Consider the following 27,977-nt stretch of genomic DNA (forward strand, 5'->3'; position numbering starts at 1 on the left):
CTCCTAGCAACTGGATGCAGGGGGCATGGCACTCTTAACACCCCAGGGAGTAAAAAAAGTCTTCCAATTTCAGGTGAAGAGAAAACCCAACTTTTAAAAAGGAGTTTGCTCGGTGATGTAAGAGTGAGGTGTGTGTGTAAAGTGGCCCCTCAACAGTGCTTCTTCAGATAGACACCTTGGACATGACTCCTTGCCCAGGAGGCCCGGGAGCAGGGGGGTGCCAGCTGGAATGCCAGGCCAAAGGCTTACCAGCCCTTGAAGCTTGGAGGCTGTTTTCCCAACCTATAGGGACAGAGCCTGCCTGATGGGAAGGAGGATATGGCCATAAAGGCACTGTGCCTGCCTCCACTCTGAGGAGGGCCAGGAAGGCCCTAGGGGCTGATCACCATGGGATGCTACCTCTTATCAGTCAGCCTCAGGGCCCTGTGAGCCCTTTGGGCTTATATGCCAAGGTGTGTAGGGAATGTGTGTGGTTGTGGGGATGGGGGAAGGGGGCTGTTGCTTTAAGGCAGGGAGGGGGCAGATTTCATCAATTTCCTAGACCCAACTCTATGGTGACTGGTGTGAGTAAGGAGGGGCCTGGACCTTCCAGAATAGGGCTCCTTCCAGAATAGGGCTTTCCACAGAGCGGTGTCAGGGCACTGTTACAGAGTTCAGGCAAGAGGAGTCATGCAACTATGTGCACAGGTTAGCTTCTGACCTTCAGCCATGAGCTGATGGGCAGGCACCAGGCAAAACTTTCCTGGTGGGGCCTCCCTCCCCGCCCTGGGACATGTGCTTTCACTGGCTGCTCTACATCTCCCAACCAGCTGACACCAACCTGGGGATCTGTGAGCGCTGCAAGGAATGGCTGCCTGGGTCAGGTGGTGAGAGAGGAATCCCTGGGCTCTGGACCTTCCCCTGAGAACAGTTTCCCCACAAATGCCCACCCCCCCCCATCCAGGGACCTCCCTCACCCCAAGGGAGCAACGTTCCCATGTTCAGTGGCTCTCCACTTCATGCCGCACCTTTTCTTACTCCCTCCTTTAATGACACTTGCTTCTCCTACATCTGTTGATGACCTATAAGAATCTTTCTGGAAAGGCCAGACCAACTCTCAAGTGTGAAATGGGTTCTTTTGGCTAGTTCCCTGATCAGGTTTCCCTGCCTGACCTGCTGAGTGCCCAAATTTTCACCAAGTAAGGCGTATTCTTTCTTTTAAAACATAGGCTCACCAAGCTTCTTTGCAGTCATTTACACTTTAGTATGAATTCTGTTATCAGATCAATACCTCTGGGGCAGTTAGTTGAGAGTGGACTCACAGGGAAGTCAACTTTTGTTTTAGAGAAGAGGAAGGAGGAACCATAATTCAGGACTTGAAGCCTGCTGAAGCTGCAATGACTAGCATGAGAACTCTGAGAGGAAGGAGCAGTGCTAGAAAGAACAGCGCATTCCCAGAAAGGGGAGGGAGAGCTGTCCAAAACTGAAAGCATGATTCTCCCCAGGCATACTCATATTTCTGGTCACTCTTCAGGACAATGCAGAGCCCTGTGAGGACCCCAGTGGTGATTTGCTCAGTGAGGATGGCATCTTGATTCCTCAGTCTCACTCTCCATCCCTCATATCATGCCCTGCAGAAACCAGAAGGTAGGGAGCATCTACGGAGACTGTTGAACTGGGAAGAGTTTGATGAAGTGAGAGACTCCCGCAGAAGCATTCTGCTGGATACCCTCTATGAAAGCATCATCTTTGCCGTGGGCAAAGGTTTCCCATGGGTGGAAGTGGCCAAGGTGGTCAAGTTCACGGAAGAGCTGCTCAAGGAAACCAAAGGTATGGGGCATCCAGAGCAGGGGTCAGCGAGGCTTGCAGGGGAATGCAGGGCACAGGACCCCCCTGCAGTCCACAGCCTCAGGAACCCTGTGAGGAGCTGGAAGTCCCTTTCTTTCTTTCTCTGACATTTAGCATCCTCCCATGCTCATAAACAAACTTCCTGTCTAGGCTTTCTGGAAATTGAAGCAAACTGAGTGTCCATGCTGCGTCTTTATTTTTATCTCCCTGGCTTAAAATTTCGCACAACTTCAAGCTGTTCACACAGCAGCCAGGATGTTTGTCTCTTGGTCAGTCAGTCATTTATGCTTAAATATGAATTTCCTTATCTGATCAGTACCTCTGAGACAGCTAGCTGAGAGTAGGCTCCGAATGGAATCAGATTTCATTTTAGTGAAAAGAGGAGGGGCCAAGATTCATAATTTTTGTTTTGTTTTCACTTAACAGAAATCAAACGTGTCACTCTACTGGTTCACTGACCCCCCCCCCCCCACTGCATTCCTGAAAGACCACAATTGTATCAGGTTTTGGTACACAAAAGTATCAGGTTTTGGTCTACTGAATGTCTTGGAGGAATCCTTTACAGGCAGCAGCTTGCTGGCAGGGATGAGGGGAAAAGCAGTAAAGTGAGTTTGTAGAGGGAGCATCTCTCCCACTTCTGCCCTGTGCTGGGCTTCATGAGAAGAGGAAGAATATCTCTCCCTGTGACTCCCTGGCACAAGGGAATGTGATCACACCCATCCTTACCTTGGGCTGTGAGATGCAGATTCATTCCTTAAGCAAATATTTGGAGCAGCCCCTCTTTGGCCAACATCATAGTAATACTCAGACAGGAATAATCAATAAGTACCACAACCAGTAGGTAGATGCTTGATGGGAAATGGGACATTTACATACTCCCTCCCCACAACATTCTTACTGATCACAAAGGGGAAAAGACTACTTCTATGTGAGTGAGCCTGACAGACACCTCCTTCATGAAACGATCCAAGTAGACATCATCAGTAAAGGGACACACTAAGAATCACGTTCTACCTGGTAGAATGCAAAAGAAGAACCCAGCATCCTTCTGTGATGGTTCTAGCAAAGACTCAGAACCTGATCTAATCACGAGAAAGCATTAAATTAGCGTCACTGAACAAAGTCCCTCTCCTGTGAGCTTCAAAAACATTAAGGTCCTGGGGCGCCTGGGTGGCGCAGTCGGTTAAGCGTCCGACTTCAGCCAGGTCACGATCTCGCGGTCCGTGAGTTCGAGTCCCGCGTCGGGCTCTGGGCTGATGGCTCAGAGCCTGGAGCCTGCTTACGATTCTGTGACCCCCTCTCTCTCTGCCCCTCCCCCGTTCATGCTCTGTCTCTCTCTGTCCCAAAAATAAATAAACGTTGAAAAAAAAATTTAAAAAAAAAAAATTAAGGTCCTGAGAGCCAAGGTAAGACGGAGGAGCTGGTTTAAACTGAAAGCCACCTAGGAGATGTGGCCACTAAACGTGACATGTGGCCTCAGTTTGGGTCCTTTTGCTATGAAGGGATATAAGGGACTACTGGAAAAACTTGGATGAGGTCTGGAGGTTAAACAGTAGTGGTGTGTCAAGGGAGATCTCCCGAACCATGGCTGTGGTTATGAATGCCCTATGTTAGGTAATTTACATGAAAACATTCTGAGATGATGGGGCATTTTGTGGGCCACTGATCGTTTAAGTACTTGGAAAAAATTTCTTTGTACTATTTTTTTCCAGTTTTACTGAGATACAATTGACATATAATATTGTATGAGTTTAAGGTGTATCGCATACTGATTTGATATACGTATATATTGCAAAGTGATTACCAAAGTAAGTTTAGTAAATATCCATCACCTCACATAGTTACAATTTTTTTGTGTGACGTAAATTTTTAAGATCCACTCTCTTACCAGCTTTTAAATATACAACATGATATCGTTAACTGTAATCACCATGCTGTGCATTAATTCCCTAGGACTTATTTCTCTTATGACCAGAAGTTTGTACTATTTGACCACCTTAATCCATTTTGCACCCCCCCCACCGCCCCACCTCTGGGAACCACCACCTGTCTGTCTCATTTCCATGAGTTTAGTTTTCTTTTTTTAATTCCACATGTGAGATCATATAGTGTCTGTCTTTATGCCTTTAAGGTTTATCCATGCTGTTGCAAAACGTAGGGTTTCCTTCATTTTTATGGCCAAAAAATATCATATTTTCTTTATCCATTCATCTGTTGATGGACCATAGGTTGTGTACATGGCTTGACTTGGCTACTGTGAATAATGCTGGAGTGAACATGTAGGTACAGGTACCTCTTCAAGAGAGCAGTTTCATTTCCTTTGCATATATACCCAGAAGTGGAATTGCTGGATCGTATGTTGTAGTTCTATTTTTAATTTTTTGAAGAATCTCCATACTGTTTCCACAGTGGCTACGCCAGTTTACATTCCCACCAAACAGTGCATGAGGGGTCCCTCTTCTCCACATTCTCTCCAACACTTGTTATTTATTGTCTTTTTAATACTAGCTATTCTAACAGGTGTGAGGTGATATCTCATTGTGGTTTTGATTTTCATTTCCCTAATGATTAGTGATACTCAGCCTGTTTTCATGGATCTGTTGGGCATTTGAATATCTTCTCTGAGAAAATGTCTATTTAGATCCATTGCCCATTTTTATTAGATTATTGGGAGTCTTGCTATTGAATTGTTTGAGTTCCTTATATTAACACCTTATCAGAAATGTGCTTTGCAAATATGTTCTCATATTTCATAGTATGCCTTTTAATTTTCTACAAAATTTCTTTTTCTGGGCAGAAGCCTTTTACTTTGATGTAGCTCTACTTGTTTATTTTTGCTTTTGTTGCTTGTGCTTTAGGTATTATTCCAAAAAATCATGGTCAAGACCTATGTCAAGGAGGTTTCCCCCTGTTTTCTTGTAGGAGTTTTATGGTTTCAGTTGTGCTGTTTTTTAGTAGACTATTTCTTAGAGCAAAATGGAACAGAAGGTACAGAGATTTCCCACAGAAACCTTGTCTCCCCCACCCCCGCCCACCCAACACACACAGCCTCCCTCACTATCAACATCCCTCCAAGAGTGGTACATTTGTTACAACTCATGAATCTACATTGGCACATCATTATCACCCAAAGTTCCTAGTTTACATTGGGATTCATTCTTGGTTTTGTGCATTCTATGGGGGTTTTTTTTGTTAATTTTTTTAAATGTTTGTTTATTTTTGAGACAGAGAGAGACAGAGCATGAACGGGGGAGGGTCAGAGAGAGGGAGACACAGAATCTGAAAAAGGCTCCAGGCTCTGAGCTGTCAGCACAGAGCCCAACTCGGGGCTTGAACTCACGGACCGCGAGATCGTGACCTGAGCTGAAGTCGGAAGCTTAACCGACTGAGCCACCCAGGCGCCCCAACCAGTTCTTTTATGGGCCATGTCTTTGTGTTGTATCTAAAAAGTAGTCACCAAACCCAAGGTCATCTAGGTTTTTTTATGTTATCTTCTAGAAGTTTAATAGTATTGCATTTTAGATTTAGATCTGTGATCCATTTTGAGTTAATTATTGTGAAGAGTATGAGGTCTGTATCTAGACTTCATTTGTTGGCATGTGGATGCCCCGTTGTTCCAGCACATTTGTTGAAAAGATTATCTTGGCTCCATTGTGTTGTCTTTGCTCCCCTGTCAAAGATCAGTTGCCTATATTTGTGTGGGTCTATTTCTGGACTCTCTTCTGCCTGCCCCATTGATCTCTTTGTTTTTTCTTTTGCCAATACCACACAGCCCTGATGATGAACTCTTTTTGAAACTTTTCTGTGATTCTTTATTTTGAGAATTTTTAAGCATAATATTTTCTTTAACATGTGGCACATTTGAAATTCTCTGGACTTCTGACCAAGGTCTCCAACAGCTGCCAAGCAAATAGGACACATGATGCTTTGTCCCTTGTGCATCAGGTCCCCATCCCTTATGTGCCCAGAGCTCATCCACCAGTCCAGTCAGCAGTGCCTCAGTGTCCTTCCCTAAGCTCACCACTTTTCACCAGCTCCTTGTCTGCCACCCTTTCTAACCCACCTCCGTCTCTTGACCAGCCCACTGCTTTCAAATCTTATACCTCTGCAGCCTTTCACTGAACTGCCCAGTGATTTTTTTTTCAGGCACAAATAAAATCCCATCACTCCTCTGCTTCAAGCCATTTAGTGGCTGCCACTGAATCGCACATCTTATGTGCATGTGGATCAGCCTCTTTTTATTTTTTATGCTGCCCATGTGTCCTTTTACTTCTCTCCTCCAAACCAGTGATCCCTGTCTGAAGGCTTGAACCAGACATGGCATTGCTCCTGGGCTGGCTTCAGAGATTCTTGGGAAACTTCATCTCCCACCAGCCACCCCCTAACCCCCACCCCTGGGGCCTTCCTGGAATCCCTCTGGGTCCCACTCCCTGCTGCTCACAGCAATACACAGGTACCAGAGTTCATCCCCTTCGGCTGAGCTCTGCAGTGGCTTGTGGCCAGAACAAACACTGACGAGCGGGAAGAAGAATGTCTGCCCCAAGCAGGTGGGAACTCGGGCTCTTTCAAGTTTCCATCAGAGCCTTCCACAGGCTGAGCCTGTGAAAAACAGTCAATGACGATGCAGACCCATCTTCACACTGAGGAGATTAGAACACCCTGGAGCTTTCATCATATCTGGTTAGTGCATGCAGCCAATGCAGCCTATATATGTCTTGTGGACTCCTAAAACCTTGCAGTTGGAAGGACACTCAATTCCCTCTACTGTAGGGAGACCCTCAACCAGCCAGCAAGGTTCTTCCAGCCTCTGCAGACACCCTGCAAGCAACAGGGTGCTCCCTCTTTCCAAGGCCACTCATGCCTTTGTAAAACCATACCAATTATTTGAAGGTGTTATTTATATCTAGCTACATCTGCCTTCTGCACCTTTTACTAAAATGTTCAAAGTCTGTCGCCTGGACCCAGAATGCAAGTCCTGCATATATTTAATCCACTTTATCTAATGTGACTATCAACTCCCAGTTGCTTTTACCACTTTTTTTTTTTACTTCTTGTAATATTTATTTTATTTTTGAGAGAGACAGAGCACAAGTGAGGAAGGGATGGGAGTGGGGGTGGGCGGGGGACACAGGATCTGAAGCAGACTCTAGGCTCTAAGCTATCAGCACAGAGCCCGATGCGGGGCTTGAACTCATGAACCAGGAGATCATGACCTGGTCCAAAGTCAGTGCTTTACCAACTGAGCCACCCAGGCAGCCCAATTTTATCATTTTAATGTGACATCATTTCCACAGGCCCTTTCCTCCTACCTTCCCATCACTGCTCTCTTTCTTGCTGTCCTTCTCTGGGCATACTTGTGATTGTCAATATTGTTCTTAAAGTGTCATCCAAATACAAATACGAAACAACCTCGGGGCGCCTGGGTGGCTCAGTCAGTTGGGCGGCCGACTTCGGCTCAGGTCATGATCTCGTGGTCCGTGAGTTCGAGCCCCGCGTCGGGCTCTGTGCTGACCACTCAGAGACTGGAGCCTGTTTCAGATTCCGTGTCTCCCTCTCTCTGACCCTCCCCCGTTCATGCTCTCTCTCTGTCTCAAAAATAAATAAACGTTAAAAAAATTTTTTAAAAAACCTGAAAATTGGTCAGTGATGTGGTCGGGGATTTTATTATCTCCTCTGTCCTGGTGATGATGCTCCTGTTTATATAGTATATAGGTGCACTTACTTTATCAACTTCAAAGTCACACTGATTTATATTGGGCAGGCAGTTCCACATGTGAATGATTTTTCCCATCCTGCCCTTGTGCAATGGCAGTTTTGAGTGAACTTGCAGGACTTTACAATTATCTCCATGGATTCAATCTTGTCAGTGTTGGCCCATCTTTCTTTCTTCCTAACAACTTTTAAATCTTGGTCTTGGGCTCTCCACCTTACAAGTTCTTTCTCTTACCTTTAAATCATCTCAAAATTTAAGAAACATGGTTGGTACAAACACTGAGTGGGAACAAGCACTTAAGTGGGCCCCTCATGCCTGAAATTTGACTCACTGAAGATAGAATCCATCAGGAGATTCAGCACTCAAAGCAAACATTCAAGTCCTCGTTCAGTCCCTTACTGGATGTGTGGTCCTCGTCAAGTCACATCGCCTTTGAGCCTCTGGTTACATATCTAGAAAGTGGAAAAAGCGAGAGCACCCACTTGCTAGGGTTGTTTTAAGGATTAAACGAGGTTACATACATAAAGCCCATAGCATGGCATTTGGTGCCGCGTAAGTACTCAGTGAGAGTCAGCTATTGTTCTTAGGAGGGGACCACAGGGACAAAGACCCAAGGCTTGAGAGAACAGGATGTGATTCAGAGATGGCATGATCAGATGTGGCTGCATGTACTTTATGCAGCATCCACGATGGATCAGCCTCCAGATGTACAAAAGCAGCATCAGCTCCTGTCAAGGGCAGCAGAGAAACCCAGCTGCCAGCACTGCCTGGCAGACCCTGTGACCTGGGGAGTGGGCAGGACAATGGACTGAAAGCAAGAGGGCTGGCACTTCAGCCAGAGGCAGGCCCCGGAGGTAAAGTAAACTGGCAAGCTTGTCCAGGAAGTGGGGGCGCAGGAAAAAAGGCAGACAAGACTGTTCCCAGCTTGGCTCCCAGGTAACTGACTTATTGTGAGAGCTGACTCGAGAGCAACGCCAGGCTGGCTGTGGGTTTGCAGGGAGTAGACAACGGTGTGCAGTGGAAGCACCCAGGGGTACAGAGCCACACTAGAACCAGGTCTCCTGAGCTCGGTCCTGTTCACCTTGGGCCACTCATGGTGCCATTCAGGATGGTGGCTGTTGCACCTGAAGATTGTCAGGTTGGCCCAGATAGCATCTCCATGGCAGCCATGCCCACACTGCTTCCCGGAAATCCAGCCCAGGGACACTAGCGAGAGCATGAACAAGTTCATCAATACCCCCAAAACAGGAGATAGAATTTCATCTGAAGCCTCCTTACTCCCGGGGATTTTCTTCTTCAGTCTGTAGTCAACCCCAGTATCAGGCTGGACTGGTCCTCAACATTGCTGGGGCCCTGCTTCAAGGCTTGGTTCTGCCATTTCCTCACTGTGTGACTTTGTGAGAGTCCCTTAACCTCTCTGTGCTTCAGATCACTCATCTGTAAAATGAGGACAAAAATGGCACCAACTTCATGGGATCTTTGCGAGGATTAGATGAGTCTATTTATGTAAATCACTTGGATCGGTGACTGCTACATAGGAAGCCCTGTGAACATGCAGTGGGTTGACCGCTAATATTATAATACCCATTCCTCGGGGGTTTTAGGCACTCCCATGGGTTCAGCTGTCCTTCCAGAAATGTAGGTCTTACACCTGCAGCAGGAGACAGCCATTCGGTCCTGTTCATTGAGGGTGCCTGGTTTGTTCCTCTTGACTTTGCTCCCCAAACCCCTGCCTTTGCTTACTTAGTTCTGTTCCCATTCTACCCAATTCCTAACCCAATCTTGATCTTCTCTTTCTCTCCTATCTGGTGTTATCTGAGCCACACTACCCAGGTTTGGACCATATTCTCTAAGGAGTTGGCCCACTTTGCTCCTTCAGGTGCCTACCAGCTCTGGGTAAACTCCTCTCTTAACCTTGGATCCAACCCCAGTAGGGGCCAAATGAATAAGTGTCCAGCTGAACAAAGAGGCACCTGACATCAGTCCCACTTGCTGGAGGGTGTTTCCAAATTCTTTCTCAACTTAACCTGCCCCTCCCCAGGCCCTGTCCACCCATGCTGTCCATTACCTCTGAGATGCCCCCTACATTGATCTCTGAGATCAGCCCAGGGCCTTCTCACACTCTCACATGCTATCCCATCCCCTTACCCTCCAGGTACCCAGACTTTGCCACCCAGAGCCATCCTTAGAACCTCCCACGTCAGGCCCACTCCCAGCCATGGCCACACCTTCCCAATGCCCTCAACACTTTATACCTGGATGTCTGTGGCTACATCTCTCTGGGCACCCACATGCCTGCAAGCACCCTCTTGCTTGTGGTGGCCACCTTGTTCATCCTTCTCAAACGCTGTTTATATCAAGGTGTCCTCCTTCGTACTCTATTCAGATCTAAACTCTTCCCCCAAAGAGCTATAGTTAGACAGCAAGGAAGGCTAGACCCTGGGGAGGCTGGATCTCCTGGAGAGGGGTCTATGCCCACTTCACTTTTTTCCTTTTATTAATACCCCCATACCAAACACAGTATATGGCACACAGTGGGTGCTAAATGAAGAAAATGAATGAATGAATGAATGAATGAATAGATATTTGATGCCCATGGAGATGATATGCCCTGTATGCAGAGAGGAAGTTAGGGTGCTTGACTCATCCAGGGTGACCTCACTGAGTTGCATGTCCAGGTGATATTAGAGGCTGCACAGTGGGGTGATTAGCACCAAACTCTGAAGTCCGAAGATCTGGGTTCAAATCCTACCTCTACCACTTACTAATGTGTTACTATACCTCTCTACACCTTCATTTCCTTGGCTCTAGAATGAGTGGCATAATAGTTCTAACTCATAGAGCAGTTGGGAGGATTAAACGAGACAGGGCCTACAAAATGTATAGCACAGTAACATGCACATAGTGAGTGCTCAACAAGTGTTAGCTCCCGTGTGCCCATCACACATGGAAGGGAGGTGAGATGAATAGAAGGTGCTGGAAGTCCAGGGCTAGAAGCTGCTACATGCTGCCCCTCGGAGAACTCGCTGTCTGTGCCATTTATTGTCTTCCCCTCACCTTGCAGGCAGGATTGCAGATGCATTCAAATCATGGGCCAACAGAATGGAGGTCCAGAGAACCTCAAACCTGGCCCCTAATGGAGACACCCAGCATCCATGACCTGCCCTTGGGCACATATGTGAGGAAGTGCCACTGCCCAACAGCATAGGGGAGAAGGCATCTGTTCACTGCCCTTGTTAGGGGACCCAGACAGCAAGGGGCAGGAAGAGCTGGTAAGACAGCAAGTCAGTTCCTCATAGGTCATGGGATACAGGATGCAGACAGCAGGGTCCTACTGACCAGCCAACTTATGCGCAAGCTGATTTCCACAGTGGATTGTCACTCTTCTTGGAAGGGAGATTCTCCAGGGATTTGTTTATTTGTTTGTTTTTTGTTAATCTGGGGCTAAGGATGGTTGAGTTCTGTTTGCATACTAGATAACAAAGCTGGTGGACAGTATTTAAGGAGGGTCATGTTTGTACAACAATGATTCAGAGCTTTGACAGGCCAGCTGCCAGCTGGGCTTATTTCCTGGCCCAATCAGTCCTCAGTACCAGGAGGGAAAGAGTGGCCCTAATTCAAAAGCATAAGCTGATTCTGCCCTGGCAAATGGCTCACCAGGATGTTCTGGTCTCAATTCCAAGCTAGAAGTGAGAGTCCTGTCAACTGCACCTCCTTTGCCAGCCTCCAGGAAGCCCTGGGCAGATCCCATCCTTCTGTCTCTGTAGGGCCTAGGAGGAAGTCACCAGGAACAACACAGAGTAACAGAAGACTGCCAACTCTGTCCTGGTGGGAAGAAATTGCAGGAAGTGGACAGATTTTGCACACCCTGTTGAGTGTCTGTAGAGAGGTGTTGGGACATATGGGAACCCTGAGGTCTCCCACTTTGCATACAGGAGTGGCAGAGATTTAGGGTGCCCAGAAGGCCCTGCACATCCTATCTCTGACTCACATGTAGCAGCAGGTGAGGGGTTGGAGGGGAACAGCCTCTGTGGCATCTGTCATCAGCAGTGTCTGGCAGGCCCTGGTCTCTCTGATACTTTACCTAGACTTCTGGGCTAGAAGTACCTCTTTCCTTCTGTCCTGGCCCTCATATCCTGAAGCCATGAGGAAGTGGGCCTTGGCCAGTTGGTAGAGGTATGAGGTGGCCAGGGAAGTGGGTCATAGCACTGTATCTGTAGTTCCATCTATGGCCACTCCTGATTCTCCAGAAAATGTCATCTGGGCAGCCATAGCATGGAAGGCAGCCACTCCACCTTCCCCCAGCAGCCTGGGGCTGGCAGGACGCATTACTTGCCTAAGCTCATCTGTGTGAGTTCTTCCTACCAGAATACTCATGGCCATGCCCAGGGTCTACTCCACCAGCCCCCAAGTACCGCATCCCATGTGGGAGAGCCTCCAGCAATTCAGGACCAGCCCAGAGAGAAAATGCACATTCACTCTTCTTGGAAGGTAACTTCCTTGGGGCAGCCTGACTTCAATGCCTCTCCCACTAGACTCTAAGGAGGGGCCTTTGGCAGCACCTTCCTTGCTTATGGAGAATGGAAGCTGCCACAGAGGCCACTGGTTGAAATCCTGAGAGAGCATTTTGTGGGGGCAAATGGGCAACTGCCATTTCATAGATACCTGCCTGAGCGTATCAGTCTGTGAGGACCATCATGACAAAATACCACAGATGGGGCACTTGCAACAACAAACATTTTTGTTCTCACATTTCTGGAGGCTGGAAGTCCAAGATCAAGGTGTCAACAGGGTTGGTTTCTTTGAGGCCTCCCTCCTTGGCAGATGGCCATCTTCTCATTGTGTCCTCACATGGCCTTTCCTGTGTGGATGTATGTGTCCTAACCTCTTTTTGTAAAGATACCAGTCATAATGAATTAGGGCCACCCACATGACCTCGTTTAATCTTAATTATTTCTTTGAAGACCCTATTTCCAAGAGCAGTCCCATTAGGAGGCACGGAGTGTTTGGATTTGAACATATGAATTGTGTGGGATGCTGTGCTAATTCAGCCCATAACGCTAAGTAAGGTCGAAGCTCTCCAGGTGAGACTGTGCCAGCTAGTAAGCCAGAAATCAAGACTATGCAATAGAAACCTTCCCCAAACTTCCCTGGAGGAGCATACATCCTATAGAGGAAGCAACAGTGAGGACTTTATGATCCCGGCATTTTTGCATGTAGCATTTATAATCTTCACCATGATCTTGCATCATACCCATTATTTTAATGGTGAATTGAGGCCCAGAGAGGTTAAGTAACTTGCCCTAAGTCACACCCCCAGTAAATGGATTTGAACCCAGGTCTGTCTGACAGCAGAGCACATGCCCTGCCATGTGACCCTTCTATCTTGACTAAAGGGATCTATACACAGAGCACATGAGGTTCTGAGAAGCATGAAGCCTGGGAAAGCATCCTGCGATGAGAAGAATGAGGCTGCCTGCATGCAGGAAGAGGGAGACACCTGGAAGAACCAGGTGTGGAACACCTGGGGGTGGGGTTCCTAAGTGGGTCACCTGGAGTTACAGCATGTACCTGGGATCCTGACCCTCAACAGGATGGCTCCAATGTGGTGGGTGGCACAGGCCCAGCTGCAAAGAGGAGCCATGCCCTTTGGGTAATGTGTTCTGGCCTGGATGTGCCACCTGTGTGCGGGTGGGTGGTTCTGGTGCCTTAAACCCAACCTCTGGCCCTTTGGAGTGACCTCATGCTCTACCTCTAACTTCCCATGTCCTCCTTCAGTCAGCTGGACATACTGGTCAGTCTCAGAGCCCCCAACATTAGAGGGGACACGGTACAGATACAATATAGTCTATTTTTAGTCTAAGTCCCTGAGACAGTGGGATTCCTTGGTCGTTTTCAACTCAGGGATGATGACAACAGGATGATGATGAAGATCAAAAGTCAGGACTCCTTTCACTAAACTTGAGACAGCTGCAGAGCTTGGCCACGAGGTACCCACAGTGCCCCAGATGTGGCTATGGAGGACCGTCAGCTCCATGGAAATAACCATAACATCTGAGAATCAAAAAGAAACCCAAGATCTCACCTGATCCAAGCCCCACTACCACCACCACAACAAACACATTATTCGAGAATCCTCTTACCAGCCAAATGCCTCCTAACTCCTCAAGCTAGACTGCTCTGCTAATAAAGCTTTTGCTTCTAGAATGTTCTGCTGCTGAGCTGAAACCTGTCTGAGACTTCCATCTGAAGACTTCTGTTCTGCCTTCTGAACCTTCCTCCCTGAATCAGCCTAATCCACTGCCCTCAGTCAGCCATCCTCCAGCAAACATTTCCAGGGCACTGTGCTAGGGGGTGAAGAAGATGAGACATCCACTCAGCAGTCCCTATGTGCTGAGCTCTCCTCATGAATCATCTCCTTTAAAGTCCACAGCAACTGTAGGTGGATTTAGCAATGATGCAGCTGAGGTTCAGAGAGGTTAGGTAACTTGCAAATTATCACACAGTATAAGGGCAGAACCAGCATTAACCTTGAGACCTTCTGGCCCCAGATCTGTTCTTCCTGCCAAAGCTCTGTAGCATTAAGCGTGCCAACTTCTTAAACAGACTCTTAACTATAGAGAACAAACTAGTGGTTACCAGTGGGGAAGTGGGAAGGGGGATGGGTGAAATAGATGATGGGGATTAAAGAGTGCATTTGTTGTGATGAGCACATGGTGGTGTATGGAAGTGTTGAATCACTATATTGGACTCCCAAAACTAATATAGTACTGTATGTTAACTAATTGGAATTAAAATTAAAACTTAAAAAAATAAAAAATAAAAACACTTCCTTTTCAATGAAAACAAAAAAAGCATTCCAGGGGCGCCTGGGTGGCTCAGTTGGTTAAGCATCTGACTTCAACTCATGTCATGATCTCACTGTCTGTGGGTTCGAGCCCCAGGTCAGGCTCTGTGCTGACAGCTCAGAGCCTGGAACCTGCTTCACATTCTGTGTCTCCCCCTCTTTTTCCCTCCCCCATTCACACTCTGTCTCTAACTCAAATATAAATAAACATTAAGAAATGCTTTAAAGTAAAAAAATCATGCAAACTTCTTGAGGAATGGAAGTGAGGAACAGTGAGGGGTGCATTTACTAAACAGACAAGGTCAGGGGACCATTTTAAGCAATGAGAAGAGCTTCGGCCAAAGTTCATGACAATCTAAAATACATGGCCCTGTGTTTGCCCTTTTTGAGTCCCAGGACTTTGAATAGCAAGGAAATCTTTAAAAGATCAACATAATCTTTCCAGTCCTGCTGTTGGAGTAGATTTTTTTCTTTAAGGTGACTCTTGGTTTATCTTAAAAACAAAAACAAAATACCATGGGCAGGAAAATAGTAGGGAGACTCCTCAAGAAATTAGACATAGAACTGCCACATGACTTAGTAATTCCACTTCTTTGTATAAAGAACTGAAAACAGGGACTTGAACAGATATCTGCACACCTGTGCTCACAGAAGCATTGTTCACAATAGCCGAAAGGCAGAAGCAACCCATCTGTATGGGCTACATGTCCATCAACAGATGAATGGACAAACAAAATGTGATCTATGCATAAAATGAAATATTTCTCAGCCTGGTGAAGGAAGGAAATTCTGACACGGATGAACCTTGAGGACATTACCCTAAATGAAATAAGCCAGCCACAAAAGACCAAGTACCTTATGATTCCACTTATGTGTGGGTATCTAGAGCAGTCAGGTTCATAGAGGCAGAGAGGGGTCTCAGTTTCCCATCTCTAATATGAAAGGACTAGACTAGCTCAATAGTTGCTCAAATATGCTCCTTGGTCTGAAAGACCATTTACCTCAAATAAATTTGAGAAATATTGCAGATGCTCAACCCCTTTGGGCCATTTGCTGAGCCCACTAGCATATTAAGGGCCTTGTTTCATATCTTTTGATCCAACATATCTTCAAGGTCTCTGGCTTTGAAGTACTGGTTTCTATGTAATACCTATTGCAAAACATCCTTTGGAAAACTGTATCCGAAAGGATTGGGGGCCCCTTCCAGTGTCCATCTCTAAGGGTCTACAAAGACAGCCCAAAGCTGCTTGGGACTAGATGGCTGTGCCAGGCAGCGGCTTGAATTCTGGCTTCCCCATTCCACCAGCTGTGTGTCCTTAATCAAATCCCTTGAGTCCTTGAGCCTCAGTTTCTCTCATGAGTAAAGTGCCTGTACCCCTGCCTTACAGAGCTAGGAGGGATTGGGTGGAACGAGATGACCCAGGGCATGCGGCACCCAGCGGGAGCTCCCTCAACAAGAGTCCTCCGCTGCCTCAAGGAAAGCACGTGAGCTGTCACTGTTATTGGCACCTTGGTGTAAATGAGTTTGGCAGAACCTTACCATGAGCAGAAAGATGGGCAGGGGGCAGCTTTCAGGATGCAGGATGGGGGTGGAGATGAAGGTTCTGTGCTTTCATCTGCTTTCCACCATCCCAGGTCAGCCCTGGTAGGTGCACAGAAAGGTAAGCAAGCCAGGCTGCAGCCTGACTTGTTCCTCCCCTTTGAGCCAAGGCGGGGGCAACCAAACTGGTTTGTCAGGGGGCACTGGTGGCACCTGGATCCTCCCCCTCACACCCACCCAGAAGGAACAATGCCTCTTCACCGTTCCCAACACTTCCAGGACATGGCACATCTCCCTTGCTGTCATCCAGCCCCAGACCCCAAACATGAGGGGCAGCGGGAGGCAGGCGCACAGAGTGCTTGGTCCAAGCCCAGTGCCTTTTTACCCTGATTCTGGAGCATCTGGTATTGTCATCCCACCCCCTGCTCTTCCCCTCCTCATTGCTCTCCTCCTCTCCCATGCCTGCGTCCCCGTGCAGGTGCTGGCCTCCAGGGGCTTGGGGACTGTCTTCAGGAAGTTCCCAGCAGCCAATGCAAATGAAAGCCACTCCCTGTTATTGAAGAGCAACTTGCACGTACAGATCTGTCCCCCGGCAGCCAGAGGCTTCTCTCTGAGACTTAATCCTTGGCTTTCTGAGTCATCGGAACTTCTCAACCTGCGGCAAATAGAGAATGGTCTGAGGGCCAAGAAAGTGTGTCTTATGAGCCAGCTTAGGATGATCTTTGCTGAAAACCAGAGCTGGCCAAGTAGTCTTGGGGCTGGAAGTTAGAAACCAGCCCAGGGACTCCTTCCCCAGTGACCCTGGATGAGGTCCACTCTTGCATTTTATGACCTTGAGGCTAAGGCCATAGCTCATACCCATATTTGGGCACCTGCCAGGATGACAGGCAGCTGGGAGCACTTGCCAACATTTGCTGAGGTCACTCAGCACAACTGGGCCCTCAGACTTCTTGATTCAAACCTGGCCTCTATGCATGGCTGCCCAGGGGCTGAATAGAGAAAACCATGGCCTTGACAAATGAGGCAGTTGTGGCCACCCACATCTGGAGGATGCAGGTGATCCCAGCTCCGTCCACTCATAAGCCAGGCTGGAGGAGGGACGGCATTTTCCAGTATGTTTGTTCGGCTCCGCAGAGCCCAGAGAAGAAGCAACGATTCACCTCACAAATTTCACACAGTCGCTCCACACCAACCTGGAGTCCAGCTTTGATTATCAGAAACCAACCCTGGTCCCTCAGTCTCTGAGATTCCTTTACTGATTATTTTTGCCGTCACACACCACCACCATCCCTTTTAAATGCCCATCTGAGCTCTCCCTTCTCGGCTTAAGACCTCTGAGTGGCTCTGCAACTCTTGGCCACGGTTCTTAATTTTCCTTTCAGATATCTGATGATTCTTTCTATGCACACACCCCACCCCCAGGGGAAAAAAAGTTCATGTGAAATTCTGGATACAATTTCAGAAGATGCCATTTGGTCCTGAAGCCCAACATTGGGGTCCATGAATCCTCTTTAAAGAGCCTGGTTTCTGTTTTGAAGTCCAGCTCTTTCATGTGACATATACGAGTTTGCCCTTTGCAAACTGATGATGCCAAGCCCTTCTGTCCCCCAGACTCCAGCTTTTCTTCCCAGAAACTCTGAACCATGTGGATCAAGCACATGCCCACACTGTACCCTATTTGCTTCCAGCCTTTATTCTGCAGGCTCTCCACCTGGAGGGCCCTTCCCTACCATCTTCTGCCAAACTCCCCATTCTTCCTTTGGGCTCCAATGTCCTCTCTGTGGGAAACCTTCCCTGGCTCCTTGTCCCCCCACATCCTGCGTCAGGATGCCTTCCCCATGAGAGCACCTACCCCATCTCCTTGTACTTTCACTTCTTCCTCTCTGCACCTCGGTGCCCAGTTTTATTCTAAACATGGGTACTTGCTTGCATGCTGCTTTTAGAGGAATCTTCAACTCTTGTTATGTCGTTATGTAATGTATTTGAGCACCTTAAAAACAACAACAACAGAGACTTGTACGTTTTGTGTCATTTTTAACCAACCCTCTCCAAAAGCGAAAGAGAAAAGAACAAAATGCCCACAGGATCCCAGCAGCACAAAGCTCACATCTGTGCAGGAAGGGACCTGGCAACCATGTGACAGGTGAGAGGGTCCTGAGACAGGTGTCTTGTGTAAAGGTCACTCAGCAGAACAGAGCATCTGGGGGCTTTGGTTTCATCCTTTTGCAAGTTGGGCATTTCATAACTCCATGCCTCCCGTGTGTCAACATCTGAGTTCTTTCAGCTCAATCTGGCTCATAACTGAGGAGCAACAATTCCCAAGCCAATCCCACCCTGGAATCAGCACTTCCTTCTTTTGAGATGTGGGGTGCTCTGTATTTTTAGAAAGATCCAGGTGATTGTGGAACACAGGGCTTCCACTGGCCCTGGGCCCCTCCCCACTATTCAGTAATGAAAGGGTCTTCAGGATCAGCCACCTAGCCAGATATTTCCCAGCCCAAGAGAGAAGTCAAGCAATGCCTAGGTCGCTGTCCTGGTGGCTGCAGAGTATCTGTGACACAAGTGAGAAGCAAAGCAGAAAATGGGGAGAATGCATCTCACACCCTACCATGCAAAAGCAGCATCTCTTTTCTTGCCATTATTGCCTCCCTTAGAAGCTGTTTTATTTGTTTCCTGAATGTGTGTGTGTGTGAAATACCCCCTCCTTGCTTTACTGAGGTATAGCTGACAAATAAAAACATTGAAAAATAGGGGCACCTGAGTGGCTCAGTCAGTTGAGCATCCAACTCTTGATTTCAGCTCAGGTCATGATCTCATGTTTCATGGGCTCAAGCCCCGCATCAGGATCTGCTCCATGCTTGGTGTGGAGCCTGCTTGGGATTCTGTCTCTCCCTCTGCCTCTCCACTCCTTCCTCTCTCTCTCTCCCCACCTCTCTGTCAAAATAAATAAACATTTTTTTAATGTTGAAAAATATTTAATGTGTACAAACATAATGTTTTGATATACATTGTGAAATTACCACAATCAGGCTAATTAACATAATCATCACCTGACATAGTTACCACTTTTATTTGTAGTGAGAACATTTAAGATCTACTCTCTTAGCTAATTTCAAATATGCAAAACAGTATTGCTAGCTTTAAGCACTATCTAAGTAGATCCCCAGAACTTATTCATCCTGCATAACTGGAACTCTATATACCTTGATCAACATCTTCCCATTTCTCCCTCCCCCCAGCCCTTGGCAACCATCATTCTACTCTATGCTTCTATGAGTTCCACTTTTTTTAGATTTCACATATAAGTGGGATGATGCAGTATTTGTCTCTCTGTGTCCTTCTTATTTCAATTAGCACAATGTCCTCCAGGCCCATCCATGTCGTTGCAAATGACAGGATTTACTTCTTTTTTCAATTTATTTAAATTCTAGTTAGTTAACATATAGTGCAATATTGATTTCAGGAGTAGAATTTAGTGATGCATCACTTATGTACAACACCCAGTGCTCATCCCAACAAGTGCCCTCCTTTTTTAAGGCTGAATAATATTCTAGATAAATGATAGATAGATAGATAGATAGATATAGATAGATAGATAGATAGATATTCTCTCTACATATCCTATAGAGAGAGAGATTATATAGATCATAGAATAGAATTCTATGTATATTCTATATCTATATATCTCACAATGTCTTTAACTATTCATCCATCAGCACACTTAGGTTGTTTCCATATCTTGGCTGCTGTAAATAATGCTGCCTTGAATATGGGAGAACAGATTCCTCTTAAAGATCTTTAATTCATTTCTTTGGGGTATATATTGAGAAGTGGAATTGCTGGATCATACTGAGGAGGCATTCTAGACATTTTTCCCTAATGACCTACTCCTTAATGACCTACTATCTAGTTTTAATATCATAAATATTTTGTATATCTGATTTTGTGTTGTATGTATGTCTGCTTTATACACATATAAAGCTTACTCTTTGTATGTAATGCAGGGTTAAAGATGACTAAAGAAAATTTTTAAGTTAAATTCAAAATTAAAAAGCTATCAACATATAATTTAATGTTACAAATGTAACTTCTAAGTAATTTTAATATAATTTATTCACTTATGTAAATTGTAATTGTCAAATTACACATGCAAAGAAGCAATTTATGTAGATGCATAACGATAATAGCAATGCAATCAAATCTTAAAATGTCATTCAAAACTGCCATTTCTTTGACAAAAAATTTACAAAATTAATTTTTTAAACTGTTTTCAGTAAGCTTAACTTTCAAATTTCCTTCATACATTAAATATTTGGAGGATGGCTGGGGGTAGGGTGGTCTGGGAGGTGTCTGTGAGAAGGTGGCATCCTGGGAGTGAAGAATACGTCATCAGCCAGAAATGCCATCCGAGCCTAAGGCCTGGCACAAGGGAATACAGGGTATGGTGGAAAAATAAGGGAAGGCCAGTGTGCCAGGCAGAAGCAGAAGGAGAAGAGGAAAGGAGGGTTTTATGCAGAGGAAGACCAAGATCTGACTCATGTTGCGAAAGGGTCATTGTTTTAACATCACTCTTAGGCTGAAGACCAAATTCCTCCCATAGGGTCTTAGGAGGTCCTGCACCACTGGGCTGCTGTCCACCACCCAACCTTTTCTAGAACCAGGGAATCTCTCACCAGCTGCCTTCTAGCCTGCCAGCCCCTCACCCCCAGTCTTTTGGTTTCTCAAATGGGCCATGCTTTCTCCAACTGCAGGCACATGATGTTGCCCTTGCCTGATTCATTCTCTCCTACCACTCTTTGCCCAGTAACTCCTCTGACACTGTTCATCTCAGATTCTTCATCACCCTCTCAGAGAACTGCTCTTTTACTTCCCTAACAAAGTCACTTCTTCCTATTCCGTGTCCGCCCAGACTGCAGAACCCTGAACACAGTTATACTCTGTGTGTTTTCTCCCTAGCCCTTCACTGCCTCCCTGGAACCTGGAACAGGTCTTAACACATGAAAATTCCCTAATACTTGTTGGATGTATAAATGAATAACTCTGTCACTGCACTTAATATCAGAATTTGCTCATTTACTCACTAGCTACCCATTGGCTCCAACTGTGCACAAAGCCTTGTGCTGGGGACTGAGCATAAAAAGGGGAATGTCATCTTTTTGTCACCTCTTCTACAAATTGGAATCTCTCTGAGGGCAGGGGTCATGTCAGAGGTGAATGTGCCACCTGTATCATATTCTATTGGTGGTCCCACCACTCTTTTTATGTAAGCATCTGCAGGTCGCTACCACACTCCACATCGGACCATCAGTCCTGCCACTCAAATCTGCCCGCACCTGCTGACTTGGCATTCTCAGGCCACAACAATCCCATCTGGACCGGACAATGCGATGCACCAACACCACATGACCATCAATGTTATTTAGCTCAAGGCAAGCATGGCCATGTGTACAATCTTCCTACAATGCTAGACAGACTCTGCACTTCCTACAATGCAATACTTCTGAATGCAGCATTCAAGGCCCTCCCATCTGTATTCTGCCTACCTTTCCACACAACACTTGCCATTTTCTGCTTCCATTTTTATATGCCAAAAATAACAAACCCAGGCTTGTTCCCCACCCATGCCATACAGCTTCTTGCCCCAATGCTTTCACCCAGACTGTACCCAGAAAATGCCTCCCTCACCATCTTCACTGGCTCAGTCCTCCCACTAAGCCTCTGAGATGTAGCTCATGCATTATCTCCTCCAGGGGAATCCCTATCCTCAACTGAACCTTCCTCTCCACCTGTTTCTGTTTCTCTTTACACACATATCATAACATTTACTTGTTTGTCTTTCCTGTGAGCACTTTAGAAACAAAGAATGTGTCTTATTTGTCACAGTAGTGCCATAGTATTGACTTAGCATAGTTCCTAGTAATTAATAGGCACTCAGTAACAATTGAAAAATTAATCTTGAGTGGATGGTTGGGTGGGTGGGTAGGAGGACGAATGGGAGGGTGGATGGGCAGATGGATGGGAAATGGATGGGTGCATGGATGGGTGGAAGGGGGAATAGATGGATGGATGAATGGATAAATGGGTGGATGGGTGGGTGAATGAGTGGATGGATGGGTGGATGGATGGATGGATGAATGGATGAATGAGTGGATGGATGGGTGGATGAATGGGTGGATAGATGGGTGGAAGATGGATGGAAAAGTGGATACATGCATGCAATGCATGGAGGGTGAATGGATGCATGCATGCATTCATGGATAGATGCATGGATGGGTGAATTGATAGGTGGATGAATAGATGGAGAAATGGAAAGAAGGAAAGATATATGTGGCCAGGAGAGACTTTTCTCACAGGGCAGAAACAAACTCTTCTTTCCCTACACTGTTTATTGATCACTACCTTGTAGCAGGCTCTGTATCAGGCACTTGGACAAGTCATCCCATTTGATCCTCATAAAAATCCTATCAACTAAATATTATCCCTCATTTTACATCTGTGGGAATGAAGGCCCAATGTCACAACTAAAACGGGACAGAACTGTCTCAGGCCTCCAAATCCAGTGCCCTCCCTCTACACCATCCTGAAACAGAAGCACTCTATTGGACCTCTGAGCCTGATGATTTGCCTTGAAAGAAGGGGAAAACACAGCCTACCAACCTCCTGTTCTGCACATTGGAGAGACCTCTATTCATCCCTCGCCCAGAAGACTGAAGTCTAAATCCAAGTGACACTCCCAAGCACATTCTAAATGAGGCTAAAAGTGGAGTAGTGCTCCATCTACTAATGTTTTTCTAAGACAGCGATAACTTACCATCTCAGCACTCTGGGAAGATTTGAGGTAAATATTCCCATACAGAGCCAAGAGTGAGAAGCCAAAATGAACATACAATGTTCATTGTGGGGGTGGGGTGTGGAGGACTTTACAAGCAACTACAAGGGCAAGACTGAGACAGCTCCTCCTAAAGGAGAAAGGATTCCTCTGGCTAGGAAGGTAAGAGACTTCACTAGGGCCTATGGGAGCCTCATATAGGAGAGACGAGGAGGGGGATCTACAGACAGGTTGGGCCTCCACTCCAAGAGGAAAGCTAGGTTCCCTGCATGCAATACTTAATCTCTCCCTTCAGTAGATAAAACTGAATCACCCAAATCATGTGACTTGGTGGTCAGCTGGCCCAAGCTCCTATTCTACAGAGGTAGACACTGAGTCAGGAAGCAAGAGACACTTGACTGAATTTACAGTGCACTTCAGGGATGGCATCTGTGTGAGGACCCAGGTCTCCTTACGCTAAAGCATGTTCTTTCTCTGTCCCTTGTTTCTTGCCCCTCTCTCTGCCCAACGTCTGTTCATCAAGGCATACCCATCATTCAGTCATGACCCTTTACTGAACCTCCCCCTGTGTTAAGACCCAATCACATGCTGGGAAGAGTCCTTCCTCCTTGATCACACTACCCTGAGCTTTTGATAAAGTTGTGAGCAAAAGGAGTGTATGGGAGGGGGTGAGAAAAGATGGCTTGCTCAGGAGCATTGCCCATGGTGTAACCCCAGAGCTGATCTTTGTTTGCATGATAGAAGCAATATTTGCCTAAATCTGTGACACACATCTCCAAGATAACAGTTGTCTGGACATCTGTCTCTCCAGCCATCTCATAGCCTACTCTTATCAGGATCCCTTTTTTTACACCCTCATTTCCTTTCCAAAGGGTTTCAAGTGGAAACAACATAAAAAACAGCTGAAGTAAACCTTCAAAATAAGAGTTAAAGGTCAAAATATTGGTAAGGGGTGAGATAATCATATTAAAAAATGAGATAAAGGTAAGTTACTACTTAAATTTGGCTTTGAACTTCCTAGAAGCCAAGGTAAAAGGAGAAATGTGATATACTCCATAGCCTTTTTTAAAGATTTTTTAAAAATATTAATTCATTTTTGAGAGACAGAGCATGAGAAGAGGAGGGGAAAAGAAAGGGGGGAACAGAGGATCTGAAGCAGGCCCTGTGCAGACAGCAGTAAGCCTGATGAGGGGCTTGAACCCATGAACCATGAGGTCATGATCTGAGTTGAAGTCAGACTCTCTACCAACTGAGCCACCCAGGTGCCTCTACTCCATAATTTTTAAGAACTGATAAATGGTAATATAGAATAACTAGTAGGACATGGGCTCTGGGATTATGGGTGTCATGGATGGGTGGGTGGGTAGGGGGATGAATGGGAGGATGGATGGGCAGACAGATGGGAAATGGATGGGTGCATGGATGAGTGGATGGGTGGATGGTGCCTAGATTCAGAACCTATGTTGATCACCTATCAATGCAGCTTTACCTCAGTTCACATTCAATGCTCAGCCCCTCTGTGCCCACAGGCTGCTCCATCACTGAGGCGGTGACAATCCTCGGGAACAAACTCAGAGATTACCAGGGGCAGTTCAATACCACCCACCTGCTGGCCCTCTGTGACTACTTCCACAACACCTTCATCCGCCACTACAAACTCTACCAGTTTGTCCTGGGCCAGGACCAGGAAGTCAACCTGACTGTCAACCACCTGGAAGTATGTGCACCGCCCCAGCCCCTCCCGCTGGCCAAGGGCATGGACAAGGACATCTGGCAGCTTGAGCAGCAGATGGTGGAGCTCCGTACGGCTGAGGTGCAGAAACGCACCAATGTACTGCTCCTGAAGGAGGCGCTGCACCTGGAGCAGGAGCACAAGCTACAGAAAACGTTCTCTGAGGTGTCTGAGCAGCCCAGCCGGGTTCTAAAGAGGGAGGTAAGGCTGGACCCATGAAGTGGGAGGATGCTCACCTACCACATACAAATGCGCATTCCTACCAAGAGCACATCTAAGCTGGAGTCAGACTCACAGACAGGACTCCATGGTCTGCACACATGGGACGGGGCAGAAGGGGACAGTCACTGAGCTTTAGCCACAGGCTTTGCATGCATGTTTCACAAAACATCTCTGTGAGGTATAATTCTTGTCCCCATGTTAGTAATGAAACAACTGAGGCTCAGAGAATTTAATCCACTTGCCCAAGGTCACCAAGCTAGCAAGTAGAATTGTTTACATTTGGACTGAGGCTTGGTGGATCCCAACATCTAATGAAGAGCCCAGGATCTGAACCACCACAGATGGTCTCAGTGCCCTTCATCTACTTGCAGGGCTGGCATCCATTGAGGCCTGGGGGTGGGGGAAGATGACAAAGGAAGGTCCACTGGGGACAGCCCAATGTGGGTGATATGCTGAGGTAGGCAAAGGGGTGGGGCTGGTGGTCCAGGGAGAACCTAAAAGAGTCTGGCATGGATAGAAGAAACTGGGCTGCCCTCTTGACCAGTCTTAAGGCCACAGAGGCTCGAGGAGCCAGAGTCTCAATGACCAGCTCTTTACTAAATGGTGACTATCTTGGCCCCAGGGCAATCAACTTCTTAAGGGCCTGGAAGAGTCCAAATTTATTTTTTAACTAAACATAGGCACTAATATCATCATTGTTGCATTATCTTTGAACACAGAGACAAGTATTGTATATGTGTACACATGAGGGCGTATGTTGGTATATGCTGGGGTGGAGGTGGAGAGTCACAGGGCCTGTGTGTTTCAAAGTCAGCCAAAGAGTGAACAGCCCTATGAATTATAACATGGGGAAAATCTCTAAAAAGCAATTAACACAATAGAATAAATGATACTCTTCTAAGGTTAAGTCAAGTCTCCCAGAGAAATAGCACATTGGGCTGCCAGATAATCTTAGTGCAGTAAGATGTCCAGCAAAGAAAGACCCAACAGAACCTAGACAACAGGGACTCTTGGGTGGCTCAGGCAGTTGAGTGTCCATCTGACTCTTGATTTCAGCTTGGATCACGATCCCAGGGTCATGGGATCGAGCCCTGCGTATGGCTCCATGCTGAGCATGTAGCCTGCTTAAGATTCTCTCTCTCTGCCACTCTCTCTCTCTCTCTCCCTCCCTCCCTCTGCCCTTCCCTTGCTTGTGCTTTCTATCAAAAAATATTTTTAAGGAAAAAAAGAACTTAAGCAATAGCCTGTCTCCTCTGGGGGACCTTGCTCTAGAACATGTGGACAAGGCGATGGATGGGAGGTGTTGCCTTCCCTCCCACTCCTGCTGTCCTTCGCAGCCCCTCCCAGGTCCTCTTCCAGCCCCCATTACTTTGCTGCTGGTCCCTGCCTGGTGGAGCTCATGGACTAGAGTCCCTTCCACTGTGTGCCCCTGGTTGTGTGCCAGAGGTGGGGACACTGAACACCATAGGATAAGCACAGTACATCCTCTTGGAGCACAGTCCTCCCCAAGGACTTAGGGGAAGAACACTACTTTTATATAAAACAACCAAGGAGATATTCTGGGGCAAATATAAGATTTTACACTAGGTTTTAGTTAAAATAAGAGATCTAAAAGAAATGGTCTAGGCATCAGCTACTCTAAGTATGTCCCCTGACACCCTCAAGACAAGCACAAACTCTCCTCTGCTGTTTGGTTCCTCAAGCAGGAAATTTAGAGACACACAGTTACATGGTCCATGTCTCCAGGATTCCATGGTGCCATAATCCTGATTGAGATGACAGACAGGGTCTCATTTTAACATGGCAGATGGTGATTGAGTTTCCATTCTTTCCATGGCTGGCTGGCTGGAGGACACTCCCACTCTCTGAGCAACTTGCACTGTCCCTTCTGACAGTTCTGCTACTAGGCTGCTACTAGAACTTTGAGATGTAAAAATGAGATGAGGGCAGGAGGGGAAGGAAGGGGGATGATATCCAAATGGAAAGTTCATTGACCAGAAGATAGGAGAAGATGGGACTAGCCTATGGGCCCAGAACAATGTTAGTAGTCAATGACACAGTCCAACAGGGTTGTTGCCACAGGAGGCCTGATGGGAGAAGGAAAGAAACAGTCACTGGAATCCAAAAAGAGAGCTGTAGGAGAGGGCTGTGGGTTAGGAGGCTGTAGGCAGAGGGTTAGAGTCATGGCCAATCTACAGTGGATCCTGAAGGAGGTGAGAGACTTCATTCTCTTCCCAGGCTCAGATCTCCTGCCAGTACCTCCCATTGGCTGAACTCAACTTAAAGCCATAGGTCAAGGTAGCTGGTTGAGGCAGCCCTTATAAGTTAGCCTCTCAGAGAACAGAGTAGGGGTGAGAAGGGTGACCAAGATATCTGGTGGGGGAAATGTAAGGTTTAGAACACAGAAAAAGGAGTGGATGTGTTCAGAATTGGATATCTGCAGATAGCCTCAGTCTCCCCAGAGTTCTGATCACCAGCCATGTTATATTTCTTCCAGGAGTTAGAAAAGCTCATTGATGAGGTCATTCACATTCAGATTGAATGCCTGAAGGAGCTGCTGCAATATGAGATACAGATAACTTTTGATATTTTGGACCTGAAACTTCAGAAGACTTTGAGCCTCAATGCTCCTATCCCTTCCCCTCTCTCTATCACTGGCCAGCCAGGCCAAGATGAATCTCTTAACTTCTACAAAACAAACAAAGGAAAGAAAGCAAAAGCAAAGAAGTAGAGAGCTCCTGGTGTCCACTGACTAAAGACTATGATTGAGGAAAAGCCATTGACAATTATGAAAGTATTATGTGATGTGCTCAGCACCCAGTAGATCAGAGCTTTCTAGTGATTAAAATAAATAAAATGGCAGTCATCATATCTCCTCTCTCTTTTTTCTGGAAACCACCTTCTACCCCCTGAAAATCCAACCCAAATGAATTTTCCCTGCATCTTGGAAGAAAGCTGTCTTTCTCTGCTAAGCACAGAGTTTATGCTCAGACAGGCAAACATCACTTGTTGACTAAGGCTGAGCTTAGACACTAAAGACAGAACTATCACCAGTGGGTTTAAATGAATAAGGGTGAGGGTGACACCAGACACCAGGAAAGACTTCCAGCTAACAAAGTGGTTCTCTGGCTAGTGTGGGAACAGGTCCTGGGATTCTGTTTCCTTTCTGCAATTTGTACAATAGGATTGACCTCCTGCAGCTTGTTAATTCATGTGCTGGTCTCCCTGCTAGAAGACCTAGAGCTGCCTAGAGCCTATAGAAAACTC

At 46.5% G+C, this 27,977-nt stretch overlaps 1 protein-coding gene across 1 annotated transcript; it reads left to right on the forward strand.

Annotated features, from left to right (window-relative positions):
• Window positions 1-27,581, forward strand: CB1H8orf74 (chromosome B1 C8orf74 homolog). Its single transcript, XM_047856413.1, has 4 exons — window positions 1-73; window positions 1,617-1,809; window positions 24,286-24,689; window positions 27,208-27,581. The coding sequence occupies exons 1-4, from the start codon at window positions 26-28 to the stop codon at window positions 27,439-27,441; spliced, it is 879 nt and encodes a 292-aa protein (XP_047712369.1). The 5' UTR covers window positions 1-25; the 3' UTR covers window positions 27,442-27,581.
• Window positions 27,582-27,977: the final 396 nt, after the last annotated feature.

The sequence above is a fragment of the Prionailurus viverrinus genome, chromosome B1, assembly GCF_022837055.1.
Source record: "Prionailurus viverrinus isolate Anna chromosome B1, UM_Priviv_1.0, whole genome shotgun sequence".
Taxonomy (NCBI): Eukaryota; Metazoa; Chordata; class Mammalia; order Carnivora; family Felidae; genus Prionailurus; species Prionailurus viverrinus.